The 25123-nt window shown below is 49.0% G+C and overlaps 1 protein-coding gene across 6 annotated transcripts in view; it reads right to left on the reverse strand.

Annotated features, from left to right (window-relative positions):
* LOC143368939 (dystrophin, isoforms A/C/F/G/H) overlaps positions 1 to 25123 on the reverse strand; it is a 338640-nt gene that overhangs the window by 216641 nt on the left and 96876 nt on the right. For all 6 annotated transcript variants that reach the window (XM_076812178.1, XM_076812183.1, XM_076812184.1 and 3 more), the window contains 3 exons: positions 5736 to 5947; positions 4211 to 4365; positions 3720 to 3909 (listed from right to left, as the gene is read on the reverse strand). In XM_076812178.1, the coding sequence (XP_076668293.1) occupies positions 3720 to 3909; positions 4211 to 4365; positions 5736 to 5947 (557 nt within the window). The remainder of the gene's footprint in view (positions 1 to 3719; positions 3910 to 4210; positions 4366 to 5735; positions 5948 to 25123) is intronic.

Below are 25123 nucleotides of genomic sequence, written 5' to 3' on the forward strand. Positions count from 1 at the left end.
AACGTAGCCTTCACTCGAAGTCTAATGAGTGGTGGCAGCTGTCCAGGTGGCATTAGTCATCAGAATGTAATTTCAACTCCGCACCCTTGTTTCACTTGTGTGCGCGACCCGCGAGTGTGTATTGCATCGAATGCGCAGTTCGGATACGGATAATTTTCTAAATATCAGGAAGACATGTGCCGGTCATGATGTTCCACCAAATAGAGAACCGTGCCGCAGGGATACCGAATGGCGAAGGGCAATTAATTCTGGTCTGATCAACGCAGAGCACGGATGCATCGCGGTAGTTCCCGATCTAGATCCACCGCAACGCTGCACCTAGATGCACGTATATACCCGAAAGCCCTCAGAATAGCGTTTGGAATTAATTCCTTTTGCAATCGACGTTGCAGCGGTAACCGTGGCGCAGTTGCGACCGCAACATTTCGCGCTACGCGAACGAAGTTAGCAGACCCAGCCTGTCTCGTTGGCTGGAACCTACCATTCGTTCGGTGTGCAACTCTCGACTGGCAAAAATATGGAGAAACTCTCCGACTACCTATCTTGTGTCGAGTAAAGGAGTAACTCGTACCCGAGCTGGAGGACACACGTTCCAATAATTAAAGACCATCGAAGTGAAGTGGGATACACAGTGACGACATAGTACGAATTTAACAGCAATAGCACGTTACTTAAGGACATTACGTTCCGATTAAATAAAGTCGATAAATCGATGCGTTAAAAGCACGAGCAAAAAGTAACGCGAAAAAGTGGAACAAGCAATTTAGCGAATAAAGAGCAGCATTAAAGCTCATTCGGCTCTACTGAAACGTCAAATATACGTTGGATGTGATTGCGCACAAAACGATCCGGGCTGGAACTGTCCAGCATCGTCGGTTACGCAAACGGAGACTGTAATTGAAATAGAACGCGCTAATTGTTATCGCGTACTGCAGAACGCGGATATAATCAAGTTACACGGTGAATAACATTGATTTTCAATAATGGCCTCGTCGTCACGATCTTCCTTTCGTCCCTGATCCTCGAGATTTGTCGAGCGCCGCTCCCAATCGGCACGGTGACTGTTTATCGAGCAATCAATGTCACCGTCTCCTCGCTAATGAGATGCACGGAAATGATATTCTCGCGCGCTTCCGTCGTCGAAAACGTAACTAGCGCGAAATCCTGCACGACGGCCGAATTTACGGGAGTAATCGCGCCGCGACTGTACACACGGGCGACCCATTTCGATCTATAAACGGATTCAACTCTGCGCGTATGTTAACCATTCGTTACCCGCGCTGTTGTAAAAAGGACAATAGTTGTGAATTTTTTCTTTTCTGCCTCAGAGCGACCTATCGGTTTTCAACACTTTTCTAATCCTCTGGCTGTGGCTTCTACGCTTTATGAAAAATCCTCGCCTCCCGAGGAAAGTCGTATTCTTACACAGGAAAGTGTAAACCGCGCGTAAAAGTTCATTGGTAAAACACATTCCAAAGTGGAACTATTGTGCGAAAGGTGGTGCCACCAATGCAAGTGAATAAAACGATATTTATTTATAATAGTAGTCTATTTTCTTTTTTAAAGAGAACTATTACATCGCTTTTTAGTACTTTTTAAAGGAAAGTCGTATTCTTAACTGAAAACAATTCAGAATACCAAATAAAATCGTAATAGGGACGAAAGGTTAAATATAAAAAGTTGAATAAAGAGGAGGCTCGTACGAATCAAGAACCGAGTATGTACAGCGATATCTCAAGATCGTCGTCTAAATTTAACGGCAATATATTTAGCGCGATTAAAAAAGAATTCTATGGATTCTTCTTAAAAATAACATCCGTGATTTAAGATCCATGCGTGTAGAATTTTTATACAATACAACCCAGAGTACATTGCTACACGATTCTATTTATGGATGAAAATCAATCATCCCTGAATAGGCACACGTACCTAATTGAAAACTTGCGTAAAATTTTGCCCCGATTCCATAGAAAATACACAAACGCGAGGCTGCATAGCGTGCGATTCATCCCCCCTGTGCGCCGAAATTGGATCCACCCCTAGGCAACTGACCGACAATCGACCCAGAGGGGGTGGCAGCGGCGGAGAATAAAACAGAGGAAGGTGTAGCGGCCACCCAGCCGGTTACACGTTAATATATAACCCGACAAACAATATTATAAGCTAATTTCCCGGAATCGCGGTGCCGTATGTTCGTTACGCGAGCGCGTGGACCGTGGATTAATTTCATCGTAACAGGCGCAATAGGCCGTCGGTACACGGTAATATCAATTTGGCCGCGTCGGGCGGTCCATCGGTTACACGGCATTGTAAACAAAACCCGCGGCTGGATTCCGTTCTGATCATTGTCATGAATTCGTTACGGCGAAACGTTTAACTTTCTCATCATCGTCGCGCTCGCGGTTCGAGCTTGATTATTTAAACAATGCCGCGGCATTCTCCCCTCGTCATTTAACTGTCCGTGTAATTATTGATACGCGAAGGGACTCGAGCGAGCGATGCAAGACCGCCGTGCTTACGGGGGGGGGGGGGGGTTCGTTTGCATCCGTGAACCAGCATATTTCTGCGACTTAACATTGCAAATTACTGTACGGTCTTGCGGTGGAGACTCTTATCGAGCGATCGAGAAGCTTGGATATAAAATTCAATGGTGCGTGGAAAATTGTGAGATCACGAGGTAAGTAGAGTGTTGGTTATTGTTTCTTAGTATAATACAAGAAGTATTGCATTTATGGGAGAAAGAGATGATTTTTTTTAATTCTTTTAAAGCGTCTGTATGTTCTGGAATTTATCAAGGAAACTTAAGGTGACTTATTTAGGAGGAATGATTCTCGCGAAGCTGGATGAAAATTCCAGCACTCGTTCCCCGATAAGGGGAGGAGAGGAGGAGCGTGTAATCTTCATCTTATGCAAGGTTTCAGTTTCCCACGGGATATGATGCAAAAGCAGGCGAGCGTTGCAGAGAAGCTGATGGACCGCCACCGCATCGCATCGATACCCGATATCGAACATCTTCCTTTTAATGGATACGCCGATACGTCGACTGCTACCATCGGCACACTTTTATGGCAATCAATCGAAGCCGTAAAACCTTCTCCAGTCAACGCGTGACCCCATACAGATCTGGTTTCCCGTCCTGGCCACCGTTATAACGTCTCGAGGGCTCCTGCGACCTCATTCCTCACGAATTCGCGTTTGTCACGTTTACATTCGAAACGTGTTGATCTCGGAATGATCTCCTAATCTTACGACCCATAAAACACGTGGCACGTTTGCTTACCTATGATCTATCGAGCCTCGAAGAATTTCGGGATTCGACGATGAAACAAAGATGAAGCTCTGGTTCCCGCTTGTTTCTTTTTTGGGTATCAAAGAATTCGCCGAGTTTAATTTCAACGAAAGCCATTAACGATCTCTCAGGCTTTAAAGGAAATTTTTACCTCGCGACTTGGAGTTGTTACTCGGTTCAATAGATGGGAACATTTATCCGCGAGAAGTGACAAGAAATTTCATTTGCTTCGAAGGTATTTTTTAAAAATATTCTAGACTGGCATAGCTCGAAATAATTTTCAACTAAGGTACCTATTAGAGTCGTCCTCGAATACCGTACTGCCTGGAGGACATCTAGTTTGAACAGTGAAAGGGAGAAGAACCTATCGAAGTGCAGGACGACACGAAGAATAGATTCGTAAATTGGTATCGAGAAAAATGAAACTTACCTTGAGCTGATGTTGCGGTCGTCTGAGGGCACCCTGGTCCCGTCGTCCACCCAGTCGATCAGCCTCCGCTTCCAATCCCTCCATCGAGGACTCAGCTTCGCTCAACCAAGCCAAGAACTTGTCCAGGGACCGGTCGAAGTTGTGGAGGGAGTTCATCGCGGAGTGCAGCAGTTTTCCTCGATTGATGATACTGAAAAGGATTTAATAGATGTAACGTTAGCAAATGCGAGCTGTCTGTTCCAGCTGAACAACCGAAACTGCATTCAGCAAAATCTCCCCCCGAATATATCTCGATGCAATGCAAGCACATTGCAGACACAACAGATTTGAATAAGAAACAAATTGTGTAAAACGATACAAATAAATCTGTTTGCAAAATATCCATCCATCGCTAGACGAATCCACTTCAATTTCTACATCTCTCCATTAGTTCGCAAGGTATTCATTTGATAGGTGACAGGAAGTGGCGATTGATAAAGCGCACAACGTACCTGGTGTTCAGATTGTTGTATCTCTGATTGATCGTCTCCGTCATCTTTTTCACGCGAGTGGTGTCGTCCTGCTGGTAGACAGCTATCAGCTCCTGCGTGAGCTGATTGAACATCTCGATCTGGTGCTTGTACTTGTGCAGGTCCGCGTGGAACGACTGCAAGAACGAACGGTACGAAATGAAACGAAGAGGGAAGGTCAACGTCGCCGAGGGGGGAGAACTTATCTAAGTTCGACTTCGTATCGAGTTAGAAGTCGCGCTCGTGCCACGATAACTCAACAGAAGTTAAATCTTCCGCCAGGGGACGAGGCACCAAGTTTTCCGGCACGGTGCAAACTTTTATTTGACCGCCACGGCGACCGATTCGCGTCGATAAAACTTATAATCATCTGGATTAAAGCTCGAATAAAATTGCACCCGCCGAGTAGGTACACGTCGAGCGAATCACCTCTACTTAAACTTCCACCCGCCGCTCGTTCTCGATTGAACATCGAGACTGATTTAAATAACAAGCTGCCCCGATTCGATGAATGTCGCATCAAGTACCCGGCTTGATGGCTTCGCCACGACTAGACGGGGCAAAGACAACATTCGAGGATAACCGTGAGAATCGAGGCAAACGTTAACGACCGGGCACGATGCCTGGGTATCCCGAAGATACAGTGGCCTTTCGTAGAAATAAATTATTCCATGAATATCTCATTCGACTCTTTTGAATGTAAACAGAGCTCCACCCGCGTCATCCACCACAACCGCGATCCCGTTGATTGGGACTTTCGCCGTCCCTCGTCCGCCCCTTTCAGCGAGCAATTTTTTCCTCCGGGCCACGTTATTCTCGCGCACAAAGCTCAGTAGCTAAAAAAGAGGTTACTAGTCGGCCGATGAATACCGAACCGTTCGTTCGTTCGTTCGTTCTCTTTAATCGTAGTCAAGGCTGTAACGAACTCCTGTGTAGCCCGCCTGCACAGCTCCGGCTCGTATTTATTCTTACCGGGCATAATGGCACAGAGAGGTCTCAATTCAATTACACCTAGGACCTTGATTCTGTCGTTCCCCGTAATTGCCTAGTTAAAATTAGATCCCGCGATTGTCGTGCTATTCGGAGAACAGACGAAACTGAATATAAACGGTTGTAAAGGAGCGAAACGCGAGTGGGGCAGGGTGTAGTTAAACGATCGAGAATACAATTGCAGCGGCTCCGCGGAATATTTGTCCAGGGGATATTTCGGGAAGTGTATTGTCAGAGCGTTGCGAGCGTGAAAGTATAACGAATTCATTATCAGCTTCTGACAAATCCTATCAGGACGGCGATTCTTTCCGTGGATTCCCCTGATTGAAGGCGCAAGGCACAAAGTGGAATCTGACTTGCAGACACATTTCGTAGAATAGTGGGCCGCGCGGCGAGACATGGACTAGATAGAAAAACGACGACTCTTGGCCGATTGCAAGCTCGGTTAACGCGCGCGGGTTAATGCAGAAGATGGGGGGAAAAGAGTTGTGGAGGTGGGTAAAAAATTCCAACGTACCTTTTGTTCGCGGAGCTGCGTCTCGAGAACGTCAGCGGTGTGCCCGACGGCTCGCATTTTCTCCAGCCGGGTTTCCATTCGCGCCAGCCAGACTTCCACCTCGTTCCTCTTGGCCTCGTATCGCTGGCTGTCGCCGAGCATCGCGTCCAACTGCGTCTTCCTTTGCATCACTTTCGAGTTCGTCTCGTCCCAGTGCTCCCTCAGCTTCGTAACTGCAACAACAATCAGCGGAACATGCATTTCAGATTATCTCTCAACGCTGGAGTGCTGCCCGCCGAGCTTCTGCGCCAGCCGCGTAATCGCGACGTGTACCTTGAAGCAAACTTTCATACAGAATCGTTAGAGGGTGATTCATCCCTCCGAGATGTTAGCGATAGCTTTTGAAAAGTTTAAGCGAAAGCGACTTTCGAGCAGCAAGCTTGGATTATTGATTATTTGCGCGTCACTCGGAACCAAAGACCAATAAATGTAGCGGAAATAGATGCACACAGTTGTAGGTAGACTGCATGAATAATTGCTCGACAATGGTATCGAAGAATTATTCCAATTAATATTTCAGCCGCGGGGCTGTTTCGTTATTCACGTTGGCCAGGTGGGGCCGAGGCTTTTAAATAAACCTGAGAATCACACAGTAGACGCGATTCGTACGATTAAATCGGCTGAACGCTCGGATTTGGTGGAAGGCGGAACAATTCGTCAGACGGGGAGAGGCATGCTTGCGCCAAATTCGAGCGTACACAGAACGGGTGGCTGTGAAGGCTCGTTAATCGAACACGACGCGAAGCGAGGCACTGGCACGTGTTCGTTGTTTCAAGGAGCACTTCTAGAGCTAGAAGCAGGGGCTAAAATCCACGTTGAAATTCGCGCCAGGCGCGAGGAACCACCTGGAAGCTGTCCAAAGCTGGAGCAGCTTATAGCGAGTGGGGCGCAGCTGGGAAAGCAGGCGTAAAGCACTGGCACCGTTTCAACATCCGTAACAACAAAATTTGCACGCGTGGACACACAGGCGGGGCACACTTTCTGGTCTACCTTTCAGGATGCATCGCATGAGGTCGATGCTGCGCGAGCGCGTGCCATCGAACAGGATCGAAGCTAGAACGAAAACAGCGTCATTCAAAGTGCTGCTCCCTTCTTCAACTTTTAACGAGAATAGTTGGACACGTTCCTTAAGAACGGACATCTGAATTATCGCAATTGAAAACTGCCCGAGACTCGTTTATATCGCTGCAACAAGTTGCGCAGCGTGCACATAACGGTAATCGATTGCCTGAGAGGCGATACGAACGGCAAAGAATTCGTGGGACGTAACGAGGAGCTCGTGAAACAAAATATCCACGATTTTGGATCCGTAGGCCTCGATACGGGCAATCAGAGATTCATGGAACTCGATACGAGTGACCCAGAACCTGTGATGCTTGATACCAGCAACTTTGTGCCTCTGGGATTCAGATCTGACGACCCAGGGACCCTACGAGACACGGGATAGATAATATTGGACCCCGTGGACTTGTTACGGGAGATTATGGGTTGCGCGAACCTCGATATAAGGAGCATTAGATGTATCGAACCTGGTAATGACGTTCTTGGGACTTGTAAGTCGATGCAGAGATAACTTTAGGCGACTTTGAATAGACCCGAGTACCTTTATTGATTTCCTGTCAAATATAATATAATCGTTAGCAGTATTAAAATATTTATCGATACATACTTTCTGTCGTTACCTCCTAAGATATCTTCGTCACGGATTTAAAGCCACATTAGTACCGAATAATTATAATCCCCTGCTAGAGGAATGCTGCAGCGCTCACTCATTACACATAACATTAATAGAATCCACAGCCAAATTATGAAGCAATTTTCCGTAATGACGGTAATGACGCATTCATCTATCCTATAGCAGAGGAGAAACGAGAACTCCCGAGGCAATGCAAAGTTTAACACGTCTCCACTGGCAACATTGTATCCACTAATACTCGCGAAAACTATACTCGAGAATAGAGCCACGTCGAGAGTTGTGGCCCGCTGGGAATTGGCAAATGTGTGCCGGGACAATCAATTTTAAAGAACTTTCAGTGATACGCTGATGCATGAGGCTATTTACGAGCAGCATGATGTACGATGCCAGGGATTAACGAGAAACGCGCATTACCCGACGAGCAAATCAATCTTGCGCGGCATTGTGAACAAGTTGCTCGTGAAACCTGTTAAACCATTCTTTATACATTATCAGAATTTTCAGAAGCTGATATAAATCCTGCTGAAATCCAGCTGATCCACGTTCTCTGCTGAAACTCGTCGATACATCATCCTGGCTAATTTTCCAGAAGGCAGAGGACTGGAGGGGGGAGGGGAAAAATTACGGTCAGAGTGCATTTGCACGTAAGAGGATGCATTATACGTTACGCTAACAGACTGATATAATCCGACAAGCCACGCATGGCAGACTAATGTCGCGAAGTTAAGAGGGACGGCGACGCGCACCCAGAGTACGTGCATTTGAATCCCGGGACCGGAAGCGGAGTGGCTTGATCTATCACCCCAGCTTCTAAAGGGGTACCGAGGAAAAGACGAGGACGACGTTGTCTCCCAGGGGGCTCCTCTCAATGACTTATTACGAGAGCAATTCGCCCTCGTCGACCCCTACGCGCCTTGTACCTTCCCGTGAACTCCAGCCACGAGCGTGACAAGTGTTCGACGGGGCATTAAAGATGACACGTACACTCTCTCCACCCTCGCGGCGAGCGAATCCCCCCTTCCTTCAGCTTTCAATAAATTGCTCACCGACGTGTTTTTCAGTTTAAACAGCGGCTGTTACGCGCGAGCACAACGGCCGCCGCAAAGCTCTCTCCTGTGAAATTAAAGAGCAGCAGGTTGCGTTTGTATCAAGGAATCGGATACAAAAGATATGCTTTTCAAACAGCAATTATAGAAATAGCGGGCGTGGATCGCAAACGCGCATTATCTTCCACAGTTAATCCGTGCACGGCAAACACGCAGTGTGCCAATCGAATCGACAGCCAGCTCGTATTCTCTGGAGCCGCTCGTGGTCATAACCGACGATCGCGATATTCCCTACAGGCCAGCAGCAGCGTTTCGCGAATCGACGTACGCGTGAACTTCGATAATTGCGCGTTTACACAGCCAATTCCAGTGGAGCTCGAACGGGAGTCCCCCCAGAATTTAAAAATACCGGTTCATAGCTCCAGCAAGCCTGGGTAAAGATGACCGCGCTTCGGGGATAAATATTGACGAAACGAAGTTGACAGTTCGAAGGGAACGACTCGCGTACGAGGACACGCGAATTTCCCTCGCGTGTCTTTCATAGCGCGGATGCCTAATGCACCTATATTAAATTCAGACGAATCGCCTGATGCATTCAAATTGGCGGCCTCGCGCCCTGGCAAAGCGAGCAGAGAAAGGTATCTGGATTGAAATCGATGAAATATAGAGGGCGGAGGTGGAGAGGCTCGGACAGGGACAGCGAATGAAAAACGAAGGGAGGGGGAGGGAGAGGGAGAGGGAGAGGAGAGAAGAAGGAACGCCGCGCTGGTATGGTTTGCTCGGGTGAAATGAAAATTGAAGTCGAGGGAAAATCCTTTCTGGACGTGATCTCGCCACAGGCTTAGAAATTGCTCGTTCGTCTGCGATACGACATTTATCAAATAGTCTGCATGCGCGCGGAATTTAATTGTGAAGTCGTGACAGCATAGCAAAGCAACGGCGAGCATGGGTCCGCAAAGGAAACTGACCACTCGTATCTGACCGCGGGCTTATTCCCTGACTCTGGCTGATTGTGAGGGGCTAGAGCCGACCTGTGTGGTCACAATTATCTGGAATAGTTTAATAGCCCCTAGGAAATGTATTCTGGACTTTATTAGGGGGCTTCTGAAGCCACTGACCGAAGAGGGTCGCAGGGAAGCTTTTAGGGAGAGGATATCAAACGCTGATGTTTCATTACTGGCAAAGACTAGGTTCTCACTCTGGTGCATTGAGTGTGGAAGAACGCGAGATGATAATTTGATAAAATAAATCTTGACCAGAAAATTACATCCGCATCAAGCACGTGCTTCGGTCTGCTAATTGGAGAAGGCCAGGTAAGTTTCCGCGAAAGTTTAAGACTTTCCAAAGCGCAGCTAATTCCCCTTTAATCATCTTTAAATACACAAGCGACGCTTCTCACTGAAAATCACTTGTCAAGGATTCGCAGAGAGAATATTCGTTACTTAAGAGCGATTACGCGAGTCTATCTTGACATTGGCGAAAAACTCTGACCATAAAAGACGACTGGCACGCATGGAGAAGCATCGACGTCGTTTCGATTAATGCTGAAACTCCGAACGAACTTTGTTAACAAGACTTCTCCACGAAGATTTCCGCGGACCCGCGACAAGTGGATTATATTCGAACGTGGCCCGACGAAGTTAGCTGAAAGTTGCGCGCTTTGTTGTCCCTGCAACTAGTTTAAGGCATCCAGATGTCCGAGCAAATAAAGAAAGACATTCCCGGGAATCGGAAGGAGCAGGACCGAAGAGAGCGGTGCAGTTTCTCTTCCGCTGCTAGAGCAGCAGGTATCTCTGAAAATGCGGAGGGTTTCTTTTGAGTGTCGGTAAACAGGCGGCAACGAACCAGCGGAGTGTTCGAGTGCTCCTTCCAGCCGCTGGGGATCGAGAAATTGAAGAACTTCTACTTGTTAAGATTCTAACACGCGCTGGAAAACTTCGCCCCTTTGCCTCCCGGGAAAAACTTCAATTAAACTCAAAGAACGCTCGACGCTCGAGGAAGATGTACATGGGCGTACTTAGGCATCTTTAAATCATGGAGGGAAGCCCGTGGTGGCCGTATTTGTGCTCCCCAGTGATTAAGAACGTTGAAATTGACGGGGCTGCTTTAGAGCGGTTAACCAAACAGATTGTCTAATTAGAAAGAGCACAACATCGCGAGGGAACTTTTATAATCAAACGTTAATATACATATGTACTAAAATCCCCAAGAAATGGAATGTGCTCCCATAGAATTAACGTAACACAGATGTATCCAATTGCCCGAGAGCTTTGCTTCAACAAGAATTCTGCATCGAGCGATCAAAATAACGAGGTTCCAGTCGATGGAGGAGGAAAAGTAGAGATAGGAACGGAGCGCAGGGACTCACAGTATGAAACTTTACACGACCGAAATGGAATTTCCGGTAAACTTCGGACCCGACAACTCCAAGGCGACGTCTGCTTCGCGAGATTCTTCTCTTCCATTACCTGTCTGGCGGACGAGTTTCTTTCCCACTCAGCTCGACCGATTGAACCTCGGGGTCGAGGGGAGGGCAGAAAGGACGGGAACGAAAATCGCGACCACCGAACGGTGCAACGACGAGATACATAAGGGAAGCTAGAGGAGAGCTTGGAGAAGAGCCACGGGATACGTGAGGCGTGTGCAAAGCGTGGCATTTTCAAGGCGGCTCGTTCACGAGCCTCTTTATAACCGTTCCAAAAACGTACGTCACGCTCTCCGTCCCTTCATTCCTTCCTTCCTTCCTGCTGCGCCCACCTCCGCCGAGCTGGATAATAAAAAGACTAACGGCTCCCGTGTGTGCAGCTCTCTGCAAAGCACCTCGTCAAGTTCGGGACGACCGTCCGCTAGGCCGTTTGCGCCTCCTGTTTTTTTTTTCTTCCTTTTTCGTGAAAACTTAACGCGGGAGGTCGCTGGGGCTGCTCGTCAAGATACCGCCTCCGCGGAAAAGTTACGTGTCATTGTTAAAAACGTCGTTGAAATCGCCGACTGCGAGGACGCGCGACGCGTCCTGTCACGGTCAACGAGCCCGAGCAGCTGCAACGGAGATTCTGTTAATGAGATTCGGATCCCATTTGCGCCACTCCGCGAAACGACTCTGTCCCCGCTTTGTCTTTGACGCGTCTCCTTCTCCCCCTTCGCGAATCCCCGCGATTACATGGAACTTCCATTTTTCTCCACCATGACCCGCCCTGCGTTACAGCAGAGCGCCGAGTTTAGAAACTTTCCAGAAACTTTCATTAAGAATCCCCCCGTGCTTTATCGTCCGTCCCTCTGTCCAACCTTGTGAATTATTTTCCGTCCCGTCTGGGAACGTGACGCTGCACTGCTGAAAGTACCTACGCTAACGGTTGAAAAATGATGCAGCTACCGTTGTAGCCTCCAAGAGGCAAGTTTAGTAATAAGCGACCCTTTCGGGGGCCAATTTTTCCTTTCGCAAAACCGAGTGAAATTCAACGATTAGCAAGCATTGCTGGCGGCCCTCGGCCGGGAATCCGCAAAGGTGGAAGGTCCAGTGGAACGGGCAGGCACGGGGTCACAGTTTTCCGAGCCCAAACGGTAACAATCGAACTGTCGAACATTGGCGTACACGGCGCGCAAACAGGAAGTTTGATCGGGAAACGCGGGGTTACACGCTGCTCCGTGGCTTTCAACTCTTCCAACTTTCGTTGGGGCTTCGCGGTGGAATTTCATTAAGCAAACACTAGCAGGACGAAACTCGTTAGGCGAACCTTATTATCGCGGCGCGTTACAAGGACGCGGCAGCTCCGAGGCTCGCGAGGATAACCCGCTGAATGCGCCGGGAACCGGTGCACCGCACACGGAGCGAAACAACGAAAGCGGAAGCGATGCGCTCGAACGGGTCGCGAACAATGGACAGCAAGGAATTAAAAGTTTACGAGCAAACCTGAAAAGCCCAATTATTCGGGCGAAGTCGCGGGGACGTCCGCGAAGAAGAAACGAGAGGAGACAGAAACAACGCTCGATTTTCTCTACCCACCTAACCCAGAGGCGTGAAATCGTTTTAAACCGGGTATTAACTGTCCTAATTCGAGTGCGCGCGGGCTCGCTCTGTACCGTGTCGGTGGTACGTCTCTTTTAAAGGGTTGCGCGAAAATTGGCCGTTGGTTCCATTTTTTCACTGCTCCCCCCACTACGCGAGCTGTATGATTGATCGATTCAATCGCTTCGCCGTGACGCGCTCGCCCGAAATTACCCGGCAATTCCTGCAAATTGTTTGCAAATTGCGATCGATTTCAGGACGTGGATTGAAACGCGTGGGAAATTGGAAAAATGGTGACGAATTTGACGTCTCTTGGTCGGCCGGTTGTAGGGGGTGCAGTTTGTAGACGATTCAGTGATTGCTTCGCTGATCAATTACTCCGGTTGCATGCGAGTTTAAAGGGATTTAAATGGCGTCGAACGGGGACTGAGCTTGGAGGAATTCGTAGACACGATACACGTCTACGGATCTACGGATTTCCCGTGGAACGAGCACGATCCAGCGCACGACGGCAAAGAGAAGCAACCCTGAGAACTTTCAGTTGGTTTTAATGCGATTAGGTCGCGAGATGGGTGGAAGATAGATCAACTCTTCCCTCCCCACGCTGCCGATATTCAGGCAGAGGCGACAGACTGGAATAAATAATTCCCGCCTCGCGTACGGGCAGAGGGTGCAATTGTCGCGAGTATTGTTCACGGAGGATCGTCGAATGTGATCCCAGAAACTACGCTCGAGATTTCGCGAGGAATTAATAACATTCTCGACGTTGCTCCGAGTCGGGGAAGGACCAAGGGTCCCGATAACGTTCAAGAAGCTAGAGGAACACTCGAACGCTTAATTGGCTGACTTTGCGATTCCCGTCCAACTTTCTTCCTTGTCCTCTCATGATGAATGTTATTCATTAGCGAGTCGAGCAATGTCTCGTCAAATATCTCGTAGAAAACCATTGAAACGGCACGAAGCCTCGGAACTAATTAACGCGGTGCCGTCTAGGCTTCGTTGGAAGTCGAAGAAAAGTTGGAAAGTAAATGGCTTAACGAGAATCTCGTATTGATTTATCCAGCGAGGTGTTTCAGAGAAATTGGATCAGCTGGGCTATCTGGAGGACCTGCGCTACGCAAGCCTGATATTGGAAGTGACGCGCGTCTCGGTACACCAAGGATGTGCAAAACGAAAGCTGCGCTCTAAGGTACAGAAGCGACAACCAGGTGGAACGTGAGAAATCTTTTACGGATAAACTGCCATGGAGGAGGGGACGCAAATGTTTCGAAGCTGATTACCACCGAGAGAGATATGCCAGCCGGAGGGTCTCTTATCCGTTTCGAAAACGCCCTGTCCAATCGCGTCGGACACCCACTGCCATTACGCGTCTCTATCTGATTTCCAGGTCGCAGGTTACGTGGCCGATTCCCTGGGACGTGTCCAGTGACTTTTTCGTTTCTTTTACGGTCAGCCGAGACGGGCACGAAACGAACGGCGGACGACACCGAGTGTCGGCCCAGCGAAATTGGCTGGCTGCTGGAACGGCCGGCGGAACAGAGGGGAAAAACCTGTGTTTCGCGGATCGCGTGCAACGCCACGGAGATAATTTTCGCGTGTCGAGCTGTGGTCTCGCGGTGGCCACTTCGACACCCCATCGCTACGCGTGCATTACACTGTTTGTCTTCTTTATTGTCAGCGTCAACAGCGGTGCCCGCGATTTTTCCCCGTGATTTTCCCCGCGATATTCGCGAAATTCCGCGGTAACGAGCTCCGCGAGCTCTCCCATTTTTTTCGGCCGAGCCGAGCGGTTCCGGAAAATCCGCGGTTGTGTACACTTCAAGGGGCAGGTCGTTAACTGCTTACGGGGGAATTCGAATGTTTACCGGGGCACGGCCCGCAGAAAACGTTCGAGATAACTACGGTAACAAACAGGGAACAGCATGGCGGAATGGAGGATCGAGGTCCTACCGAGCGCGTCAATTTGTGCTTGATCGACGACCGGTCTTACAATGCCGCACCCTTGCGATAGGTTAAGATCACAAAAGCTCACTGAATTTTTGTATAATAATTCACGCGTAACAGATATATTTTCAAATGCTACTGAAGCGTACAATTCGAGTGATTACCGAGTTCCAGAGTACTGTGATTCTGAGTGCAAGTGTTTGAGTTCAGCTATCGTGGTGTCGTGCCCGCTCGCAGGAAAACTAAAATTTCCCCCTCCATGGAACTTGTCGAAATAGTGGTGGTTCCAGAAGGAGTGTCGAAGACAACTGAGTTGTGGAGGCGTGCGGTTAAGAACAGTGGAGAGGGTGAAATAGCACGAGAAAATCTAAGTCCCTCCCGCTTGTTGGGAACCGGTGAAAAGTGCAGGTACACGCAACGCGGACCTTGGACTCTTGTTGCTACCCTAATCCCTCGAGAATTTCCAAATTTTTCCACTGACAAGGGAAGATCCCGAACCCGAATATTCAAAAAATTCTGAAACTTTGTGGATATGTAGAGAATTTTTTCCTGATTACAACGCATTTTTTTTCTACCCAAAAACACACTAAGGGGGTGAAATTAACTCCTGAAGATTCGGCTATTTTTCGATTTTATTTTCTAACACGCAATCTGTAAGAGATAGAAAAGAAATTTCAAGACAAAAGTTACTTCTTTTAATTAGATCTATTAAATGGTAAATGTTTTATCAATTGTTTAAACGATTAGAAAAAAGTTATAAACAAAAATATTAATAATGTTTTCTAAAATTCGTGGTTTCACGTAAAATCTGAACTGGATGTTTAAATAATTATGAAACAGCATAAACCATATTTTTTATCGCGGAAATATGCTCCTCGATAATCGGGTTCGGGATCTTCCCTTGTGAGTGTCTGTTTAAAATGGGAAACGCGCGATAGGCGTGCAATTAGAATGGGATGAAAACGAACAGGAAGAGTAGGCAGAACTGCATCACCATTTTAATTGGCCCCCTCTGCCCCCTCGAAAACCGTACGTTCTTTCGAAGCCGCATTTCTACAGAGAACACTTTCTATGCAAATCGATACGGCGCTAAGGAGCTTCCCCGCCCCTATTTCTTGTATGCTCAGCCTCGTGTTCGACATCTTAATGCCGTGCACAACAGTTCTCCCGTGCCTAGCAAACTGTTCGATGTCGTATCTGCGGTAATGAGATGTTGCGACAAGTTACCGCTATTTCTTCAAGCAAAAGCATCATCCACATCTTATGAAAACACTAATGACTGTATTCTTCGATCTGGTTCGTTATTAATGATGGATCTCGTATACCCACCATTACCGATTCCATGGAATAGCAATGTTTAATAGGAATTTCTACAATTACTTCGATCACAGCGCAATAAACACCGAACGCAGACATCTCAGGTGACAACGAGCCGAGAAACGTCCATGTGTTCGCGGTTTGAATTCCGCAAGTTCGTTCTCCAGATGACATAGGGGTTTAATAAGAACACGTCGGCCGCAAAATTTCATTTAACATGCCAATGTTTATTATCTCTGTTTTATTAGATCTTCACTTTGTTCCTGCTTGATAGTCCAGAGAGATGGTAATGGGTGGGGGAACATTTTCTGAATTCCCTGTAACCGGCGTTGATTCGAAAGGGGATAAATGGCCCCGATATCGCAGATGGCTTCTATCCGCGAGGAGCTCCCATTCGTCTCGTCGTAATTTATCCGAACTTTTCGCCCCCTTTTTCTGTCCCTTAGACAGACGTCCCAGACGTGACAGGAAAGCGGCATGCGTCTGCGTGCACGGAGCCAGTCACGTGTACCCGCCGAAAGGAAACCTCTGCTCGGTGAACAACCTTTCGTCCCTCGTCGACGAAAGGTCGTGCAATTTTTTCACTATTCCATCCCCCCGCTCCTTTGTAACGAAATCCCAAGTTCGAGGCGGGGCAACGTTTATGTTTCACCGGCGACATTCGACGGGGAGGCTTTATCTTCCCTCTCGCGACCGAGGAAACGGAGCGTTTCGAGAAAACCGTGGAAATGGTACCTCAAAATTATCATCTGCTACTACGAAGTTCAGCTGGCAAACGATAGGGGTTGTTGTCGCGCCGCCACATCATCCCGCGTTCTTCCCAACATACGATGCTTATCTTATTCGGAATTTAAAGGTAAATTCAGCGCGCTATCTGCTGCAACGGAGTACTAAAACCTGCGCGCACGTCACTGCGGGAAATTCTACCCAATGCACTCCAAAGATATTCATCCACCATACAGGGTGCGCCCTTTTGTCTTAACTATGCTAAATACGCCCATTGTGTCCGATGACGGGACAAGGAGGGAACAGAAAAGCCTTCGAATACAATAGAAATATTTGGAACAGTCGCAACAAAAGGCACGCCGAATGAACCTCCATAAAACCTATCCCACACCGCGCATCCCCGTGAATCTGGTGGAAACGGTTTACCAGAGGCAGACCCATACGATGCTCCTTAATGAACTGGAGCCGCGAACGGAGAGTAATCCGCGGTATATCGTTTCAACGCGGTCGAATGAATCGGTGTGCCCGAAGACCGCAAAAAAAGTTTCATCTAGATGCAAATAGCTATCGCGCTGGCAGGCACAACGGAAGAAAGAAAAACGTGCAGACGGTTCGATGCTCTCCGCGACACTGTTTACTATCTCGTTACCATGCCGGACAGTGATAAACTCACCTCGCTATGAAAGCAAGGCCACGCGAGGAGGGTTGGCTTTGCACGCAATCGTAGCTACGAGTTACGACGCCCTGCTCGCGATTCCACGCACGGACACCCGCTACCCTCTGTTACTCTCCCTCTCATTCAACCCTTTGAAGTGTAGACGCGGATAGTTTTTTGTGGAGCGCAACCGAACAATGGGAATGAATGACACTGGAATAAACGGTGTCCTCAAACGTCACTGAGGCACCCTACGCGCCCCTTTCAACCACCTTTCTCCATCCCCTCGTGTTCGTCATGCGTTTTCTAGGTTTTCTTTAAGAATACGATGACGTATGCGCGTTCTCATACGCAAGCGCGATTGTAGTTGCAGGGCCGTGGGATGGAAAAGGTAATTTACCGCTACGGCGTGTAACGTGGGCGTGCGATTCATCAATAACTTCGATTCCTAGCATTGTTCTCAACTGGCGGGAAATTTATTCCATTACGTGTTTGGCCGGCGGTGACTGAAAACTGTGATGAGGCGAAATACAAGACAGCCGCTGAATAACGGCGTCGGAAATGGCGATCATGGAATGATTAATTAATGTGAGTTTCTAGTCATCGAATATTTAGGCGCGCTCGAACGCTCCCCCGTTACACGTGCAAATTTTTATTTAATTTTAACTCCTCCCGGCCTGCATTCGCCGTGGCGTGCGTTCGCCCCATTACGAAGTGAACCCAGATCAGCGTCCATCAACAATTTAGAGCATCCCGCGGCCTCTATCGCGGGCAGCTTTAATACCGCGGTATTTTCACGTCGCGCTGCCCTGTCCCGAATCATCTCCCAGCAGTATTTCTCGGGTTCTTTGGCTCGCGCAATCGTTTTAACGCGGTCCAGCTATATTCCCAGAAACACGCGCGACAGTCTGCGAAAAAAGATTCCTAGCACGAGAATTGGAAACCCGTTCCCGAGCTCTTATTTAAGGATTCAAAGGGGGTTACGGAATGAAACGCGATGAATATTTCAAGGGAGACGGCGAGCTATTAAATTGTACACGGGATTCGCTCAAAGTCACTAGAAGACCGCCTTTGATAGTTAACCCTCGACTATAGGTCGTCGATACGTATCCAGGCGCAGGTTACAAAGTTATGCTGCAGAACTGCTCTTGTAGTTTTGACGACGAGCATGGCTCGACTTTAAAGAACTCGTTTCGAAGGCAATGCACTCGCATTCGTGATTTCGCGACAGTGTCTGGAACATTTCTCCTGCTTTATGCGTTACATTTTTAAATTTATACTACTAATCCCAAACGACCCCTGACATTAACTCGTAATCACAACGAAAAGGATCAATTCACCCTACAAATAAATCTTACATCCCAAGAAAATACCCGCCACCTCAACCACGTCTCGATACCCCAAAACTACCTTCTACAGTCTACGATCCCGGTTCATCAAATCGACCAGCGAATCGTAGCACGCCGTGTAGAACTCGTACGCAACGCCCGGCATCCAGCCGACTGCCGCGATCGCGGTCGGCTCGATGGTGCATATCATTCGAACGTATAAAACGAACCAACCCGGGTAATTAACTAGATTGCAGTTATTCTCCCCTGACCCGACCATCAGGAATTACCGGGTCGCCCGATAAGTGGCAAATAAATGAAGGAAAGAGCCTGATCGCGTGTTACACGGGGGTGGAACAAGGATGAGACCAAAGTGACCTACCCTGATGAGGGCTGTAGTCCGATCGTCGACGAGCTCGGCCGTCCGGCGATCCTGAGGGACCTTCCGGTAAGGGCGAGGCGACGTCCGACGAACCGCGCCTCGATCCAACGCCGGACGAGTGTTCCGAGTCCCTGCGATGCCTGGCCACGTGGGGCGAATCCTGGGGTGTCCCGTGACCAGAACTCATTGGCGCTCTCAGCGGAGAGCCGTGGGAGGAATACGGTGAGCCCGGAGGTAGGATCTTCTCATTGCCTTCGAGGGAACGTCAGCGTGACGGATTGGTCCACAGACCCACGATGCGATCGCGAACGGCGAAAGACCGACGGGGGTGAGATCGCGTAGATCGATCGACTGGCACGCTCGAGGATCGTGAGCTCGCTACAGCATGGAACCAGGCGACAAAGGGCACGAACGCGAAATCCTCGCCCACTTGGGTATACCTGCGGCCAGGTACGCGAAAGGGCTGGCTTTCGTATCAACAAAAAAACGGCAATTTCATTTTCCCGCCGCGACCGTATTTCCGCGCTGACTTTTAGGATATATGAAAACGACCGAAACTCGCGTAACGCTGAGTAAGCTTTGAGGTGGATTCCCTTTCAGTCGAGATTCAGCACCCACTCCTATCTTGATTTTTCTTCTTTTTTTTTTGTTGTTGTAAATTCATGCGTGTCGGGGAAGAGTGGTCGGCTACAAAAATTCATACTGCACGACGACACGTGGCCTCCCGTTGTCGTGGGAGGAGAATTTTTGATCGAGATAAAAAGTAGTGGCGTTAAGAGATGAGGGTTGCTTGGAACGTCGATGGACATGTATGTAGTTGGCGAAAGTGGCGGGCCAATGACACATAGCGTGGCCAAAAACGGATTTTGAAAGCAACGCTGGTTCGGCTATCTTTTAATCAGGAGCACGTCGAACACGTCATATCTCATCCATCGACGCGGTTCAATTACTCGGCTCGACGATCACCGCGAAATCAACGAACGTGCAATGACGGGTTTCAATCGTTGCCCGCGCAACGAGAGCTTCCATCCATCCAGCGATGATTGAACAATCGAGCAAGTTAGACGAAATACTCTCGACGAGTGTAGATACACAAATCGATCTGTCATTTGCAATCGTTTGCGATCGCGATGTAAAGAGAATCAAGATCATTCCTTGCGCAAAGCTACACCGATGTAATTGTCTTTGCACGAGGATTCACCTTGGTCCTGCCTGCACCACGATTTCTGCATCACTACCCCCGCCCTGGATAGTTACATCCCTCATACAAATACGGCAGCGATAAAACGAACCTCAAACATCGTACTCAACGGAGTAGAACGTTCTAAGTGCAACTCAAACACGGTCTGAAACGGGTCGATCTACCCTGAAATCACTGCTAGAAACCAGCCCTATCGGCCGATTCTTCGGCGCCCTTACTCAAGCCCCGGTCCCACCGCCGGTCTTTCCCCTCTCTGTCCAGGAGGATCTCCTATCGAGAGATCGCGATTCGCTGGGCCCAGGTTGGCTAGGTAATACCTTGATGAACGACCGACGAGTGATGAGAAATTCCGGCCAAGATCGACTGGTGCGTAGGCGGAGAATGAACGAGACCAGTTGGGCCGAGGGGGTTGACGAAACCGTGGATCGGATTGCCGTGCATAGGATTGCCATGGATAGAGCGCGACGGTACCATTCCTGGCAAAGGTATCCCCCTCGTTTGTACCTCGTGAGAGGCGGAGACGGGCACATTCGTGGCTGGATGACCAGGAACGGGACTGCCGCCATGTATGGAGCCTCTACGGTGCTGCGACATAATTGGAATTCGATGACGGCGACGAGGATGAGGACGAGGATGAGGACGAGGAACGACGAAGCTGAGCGACAGAAAGGGACCCCTCAATGTTCCCTGGACATCGACGACATCTGTACGATCGAATTCGTCACTGTGATGATCGGTATCCAGACTCTTTTCTCTCCTTACGCGAGCAAAAGCGCTCCAGCATTCGATAATTCTTTGGGTAAATTGGTCCTCGGTGTGCAGTTGGTAGAAGCTCGATGGAGTTGTCTTCTTTTGTTTGGTAGAAGTAAAAAATATAATCCCCGAATATTCCGCAGGGATGTGGAAAGGATTGGTCGGGTTTTTAGGGAATGCGAGGTTAAATTGCTTTCTAGTTCGGAACAGCGAGAAGATACTGCTTAGTTGTTAGTTCTTCTTCCGAATGGAGTTTCGTCGGTTCGATCTCTTCTGAGGGAATTGACTAACAGCACGTTCCGGAGGTAGCTCGTTGAGGAGTGGAGGCCAGCTTCCGTGTACCACGATTATCGTGCATCCTTCCGCGGGAATAATTAACGTCGTTCAGCCCTGCAGGATGATGGTCCCTCGGTGTGACACGAATTTCACGGACTCTGCGCGCAGAGATTTATCACAAAGCGTTTACCCCCGTGAAGAGTCGAGCGATGCCATTTACATCGCTCCGCCTCGGATTACGGCAATATAAAAGCCTCGTTAAAATCGATATGTCTGATATGTGCCCGTCGATCTATCGTTGCAATCAGTCTCTTTCGTTCGTGATTACTCGTTTACCTAGCGAACTCGAGCTCACGGTAAATCACCATTGACACTGGCTATTTTTAGTCGCTCTGCCCGGCTCTCGTCGAGAGCAAAGCGCGTAGCTTGTCGATGTTCGACGCAGAGAGAAACCATAGAGAAAGCTCCAATAGAATCTCCGTCGAGATGACGAGGGAGCCGTGGAAAATTCAGATTCTTAACACCACAGATCCTTGGTTCGTGTAACGATCCGAGAACACGTGACGCGGAGGAAAGAAGAAAGCTCTAGCGTGTATCCATCAGCATCCAGCGGCCGTAAATCCTCTCGCTTTTCACGGGTTTCGTGGCCGCGTCGTAGCTCGCTTTCAACATCAATTATTAACGAAAGCAGCGCACGCGTTTTAGCAGCGGCTCGGCACGTGTTGGCACCTTTCTGGGTGGCTCTCAAAGCCGATTGTTCTGGCTCCAACAGCAGCTGCACCCCGCTCGATCGCTTCCTTATTATCCAGCGCAGTGTGTCTCGGTCTTATCCGGCCAGGGGATTTCCTTATCACTCGCTTTGCTCCGCTATCCGACAACCAACCGCTCTCCATTAACGGCACAACGAAAACTTTCCACCCACGACCGAGATTCTGTCTATCCGCTGTGACCTTGCCAGTCTCGACTTGTTGATTTAAGACACTTGTTGGTTTCGACCGTTATCGCGGTCACCCATGATATGCACTTCAGCGAGGCTGCTTAGGTACAGAAAGAAGGTACGACTCGAGTATCAACTCGAACACTTCGAACGATGCGGTGCGTTGAGCTCGCGATGCGTATGGAGGTAAGCAACTGGATACCTTTCCAACGGTATCTCAAAAAGGGCGCGGGCACTTGAAAAGCACATCAGAAAAGAGAGAAAATATCCATACTCGTTCGCAGAGCTTGGAATATGTCGAGAGAAGCCGTAGAATGGAGGAAAGACGAGCGAGGATGAAAAGAGAAACAAGGGCACGATAGTGCGAGATTATCCACAGGTGGAAACACTGACTCTTCGTCGAACAGAGTGCACTTTCACGCGAGCCGCACGAGAGTCCACGTGTCAGGCGGCGCGAGAAAAAGAGTAGCAGTGACACGGCCAGCGGAACGCTGCGTTTTCCACGTAACACCTGGGCAACACGGTGCGGCGCGGCACGTTTTCCACGAAGGGCTCAGGTACGCGAAAAAAGGGGCGACGTGTCGCGACTCAGAGGCCACTGGTGCCAACGAGCGAACCGTTCACAGTAGAGGAAACGAATTTTTCCGGGCGCAGAGCACACGCTGGCGTATTTTCCGCGGGCACGTTTTTGGCGGCGGTTGCGGGAGCGACGCGACGCCAGCAGCGTCGGGGTGAGTCGTCCGTGTGCGACAGGGAGCGGCCGCGCGAACACTGAAACCAACCCATGCCTCCTCCACCACCGGCAACACAACCACCATCGACGATGCCGCACCCTCTCCTCCGCCACCACCCCCTGGCAGCAGTGCTGCTGCTACTGCTGCTGCTGCTGCTGCTGCTGCTGCTGCTGCTGCCGCCACTACCCACCACCGCCTTTCCTCCACCCGCTACCACCACTATCACCGGCCACCGTCCTTACAACCACCATCACCAGCCCCGGCAATCCACCGGATTCTCTCTCTACCCTTCAACCACTATCCATTGCCGCCGCCACCACCACCTAGCGGCACCGTTTCTCTTGTGTGTGGGTGGAGTAACCCTCCCTCCTCCCGCCGTCCAACCCTCGGCTACCGACGGTGCACCAGGTAGATACTGACGACGCTACTACTATCTATCCCCCACCCCCGTGTCGCTCCTTCTACCGAGCCATCCACCTTCGAAGTCTGCCATCCCTTCGATATATACCGACAGTCTACCTTTCTCCCTTTCTCTTTTACCGTCCCACCACCCGCGACCACCTACCGCCGTCCTCCGTCGTTCTCTTCGCCCTTTCTTCCAGGCGCATCGGGGCTCCTCGTGTGCCACCGGCACAGGCACGCGTCCGCCAGGACCGCGTGCACGTACACATCTCCGAGCCCCAAGGAGACCTCGTGTACGCAGCCTGTTCCGGCCACCCCACGGTGTCGCGATACACAAGCGCGTTAGGCGTGCGTAATTACTCGTCGACGTCGTTGCACCCGCGACGATACCAACGACGGTTGTATGTTAATGAACGCCGGTGCCACGCTAGTTTCTCGCTCTGCCACGGGTCGATGGACTTTATAAAGTAGTCTCCTGAACACGCTACGGACGTAACCGCGTGCCACGTCGGCGACGTTCGCCGACGACTGGCATTCCGACGGTTCGCCCGGAGGTGGAAGGGACCCGGTTTTCTTTCACGATGATCGTCAATTATTGCCCGTCGTCGCGGCGTTTAGCGATACGCCGCCGCTCGTTGTCTCTGCGAATCCTGTCGCCGCGGAGATAGGGGAGAGTCGTACAGTACCGACCAATAGACTGTCAACTAGTAGATACCAAATTTTTCTTATCTGTAAGTTCAATCTGTTAGCAACTCAGATTAATTTATAACATGTTCATTTAGCCTTCCTTCTACCTTGTCCCGCAGAAAAATAAAGCAAATAAGGATAGGTATGATAACCTAACAAACAGGAAGCTAGGATTTAACGAAGAAGTTATCCAGTGTGCTATTTGCAAACAGAGTTGGGAATTAACTAAATAAAAAATTATTTAAATAAGGATCAAATAAAAGTTACTTTAACTTTAGATTATTCGACGAATAAAGTTAATTTTTTTATTCGATGAGAATTTATTCAACGGACAAAGTTAACTTTTTTATTCGACGAGAATTTATTCGATGAATAAAGTTAATTTTTTAATTCGTTGTTCCAAATTTTATTTAAATACAGATAACTTTTTTACTTTTGCGAATTATCAATTCTTATTATTAAATTTCACAAAAATAATTTTCCTCCTCTTATTAAGTTCCATCTATATTACAAACACGTTTTTGAATTTCTGATTTTTATCGACTCTACCCTAAGATATAAGAAAAAACTTAGAGCGGTCGGTGCTGCGCGACTCTCCCCTATCGTTTCCCGTTATAGTTCCCGACGTCAATCGTGCCGTTTCAATGCGCCGTTTTGTACCGTCCGCCTGATGCGCGCTTGATAAATCGAGTTTGAGGAAAATGGAAATTTGTTTCTAGATTGAAAACTCGACGGGAGGGGATGGTAATGGATTGTATGTGTACACTTTGCCAGCGATCGGACGCGCAAAGTTCGATGTAACGGTTCGCGAAATATCGATCTCGATGCTTTTAGAAGTGAATCTAGAAGCCGAAACGCGACTCGGCGGAAACGCCGCTCCGGTTCCGGGCGAAACAAGCTATCGCATTGGGAATCGATCTGCACGCGTTTACGATTCGATGGGCCGTCGGTGGAATTAAGGAGCGGGCGCGTTGACGCGCGGTCGCCGCGGGGCTAATAATCCTCGTACGCAAAGCTGCAATTAACGAGCAGAAAGTTTAATCCCGTCGTCGGCTGACTGGCGCGATTAATCGTCGCAACGAGGCTGGATATTAAATTCCAGCTGCGAGCGAAGTGACAACAATAATCGCTCCAGCCCGATAGAGAAAAAGCAACGATTACCCGGAAAAAGGGAGGATGGAAAAAGCGGCAGGCGTGGCTATTGATTGACTCAAACGTGCGCGCCGTGCCTTGACTGAAAAAGCAACATTTCGCGGCTGTCG

This window comes from Andrena cerasifolii, chromosome 5 (genome assembly GCF_050908995.1).
Source record: "Andrena cerasifolii isolate SP2316 chromosome 5, iyAndCera1_principal, whole genome shotgun sequence".
NCBI classification, from domain to species: Eukaryota; Metazoa; Arthropoda; class Insecta; order Hymenoptera; family Andrenidae; genus Andrena; species Andrena cerasifolii.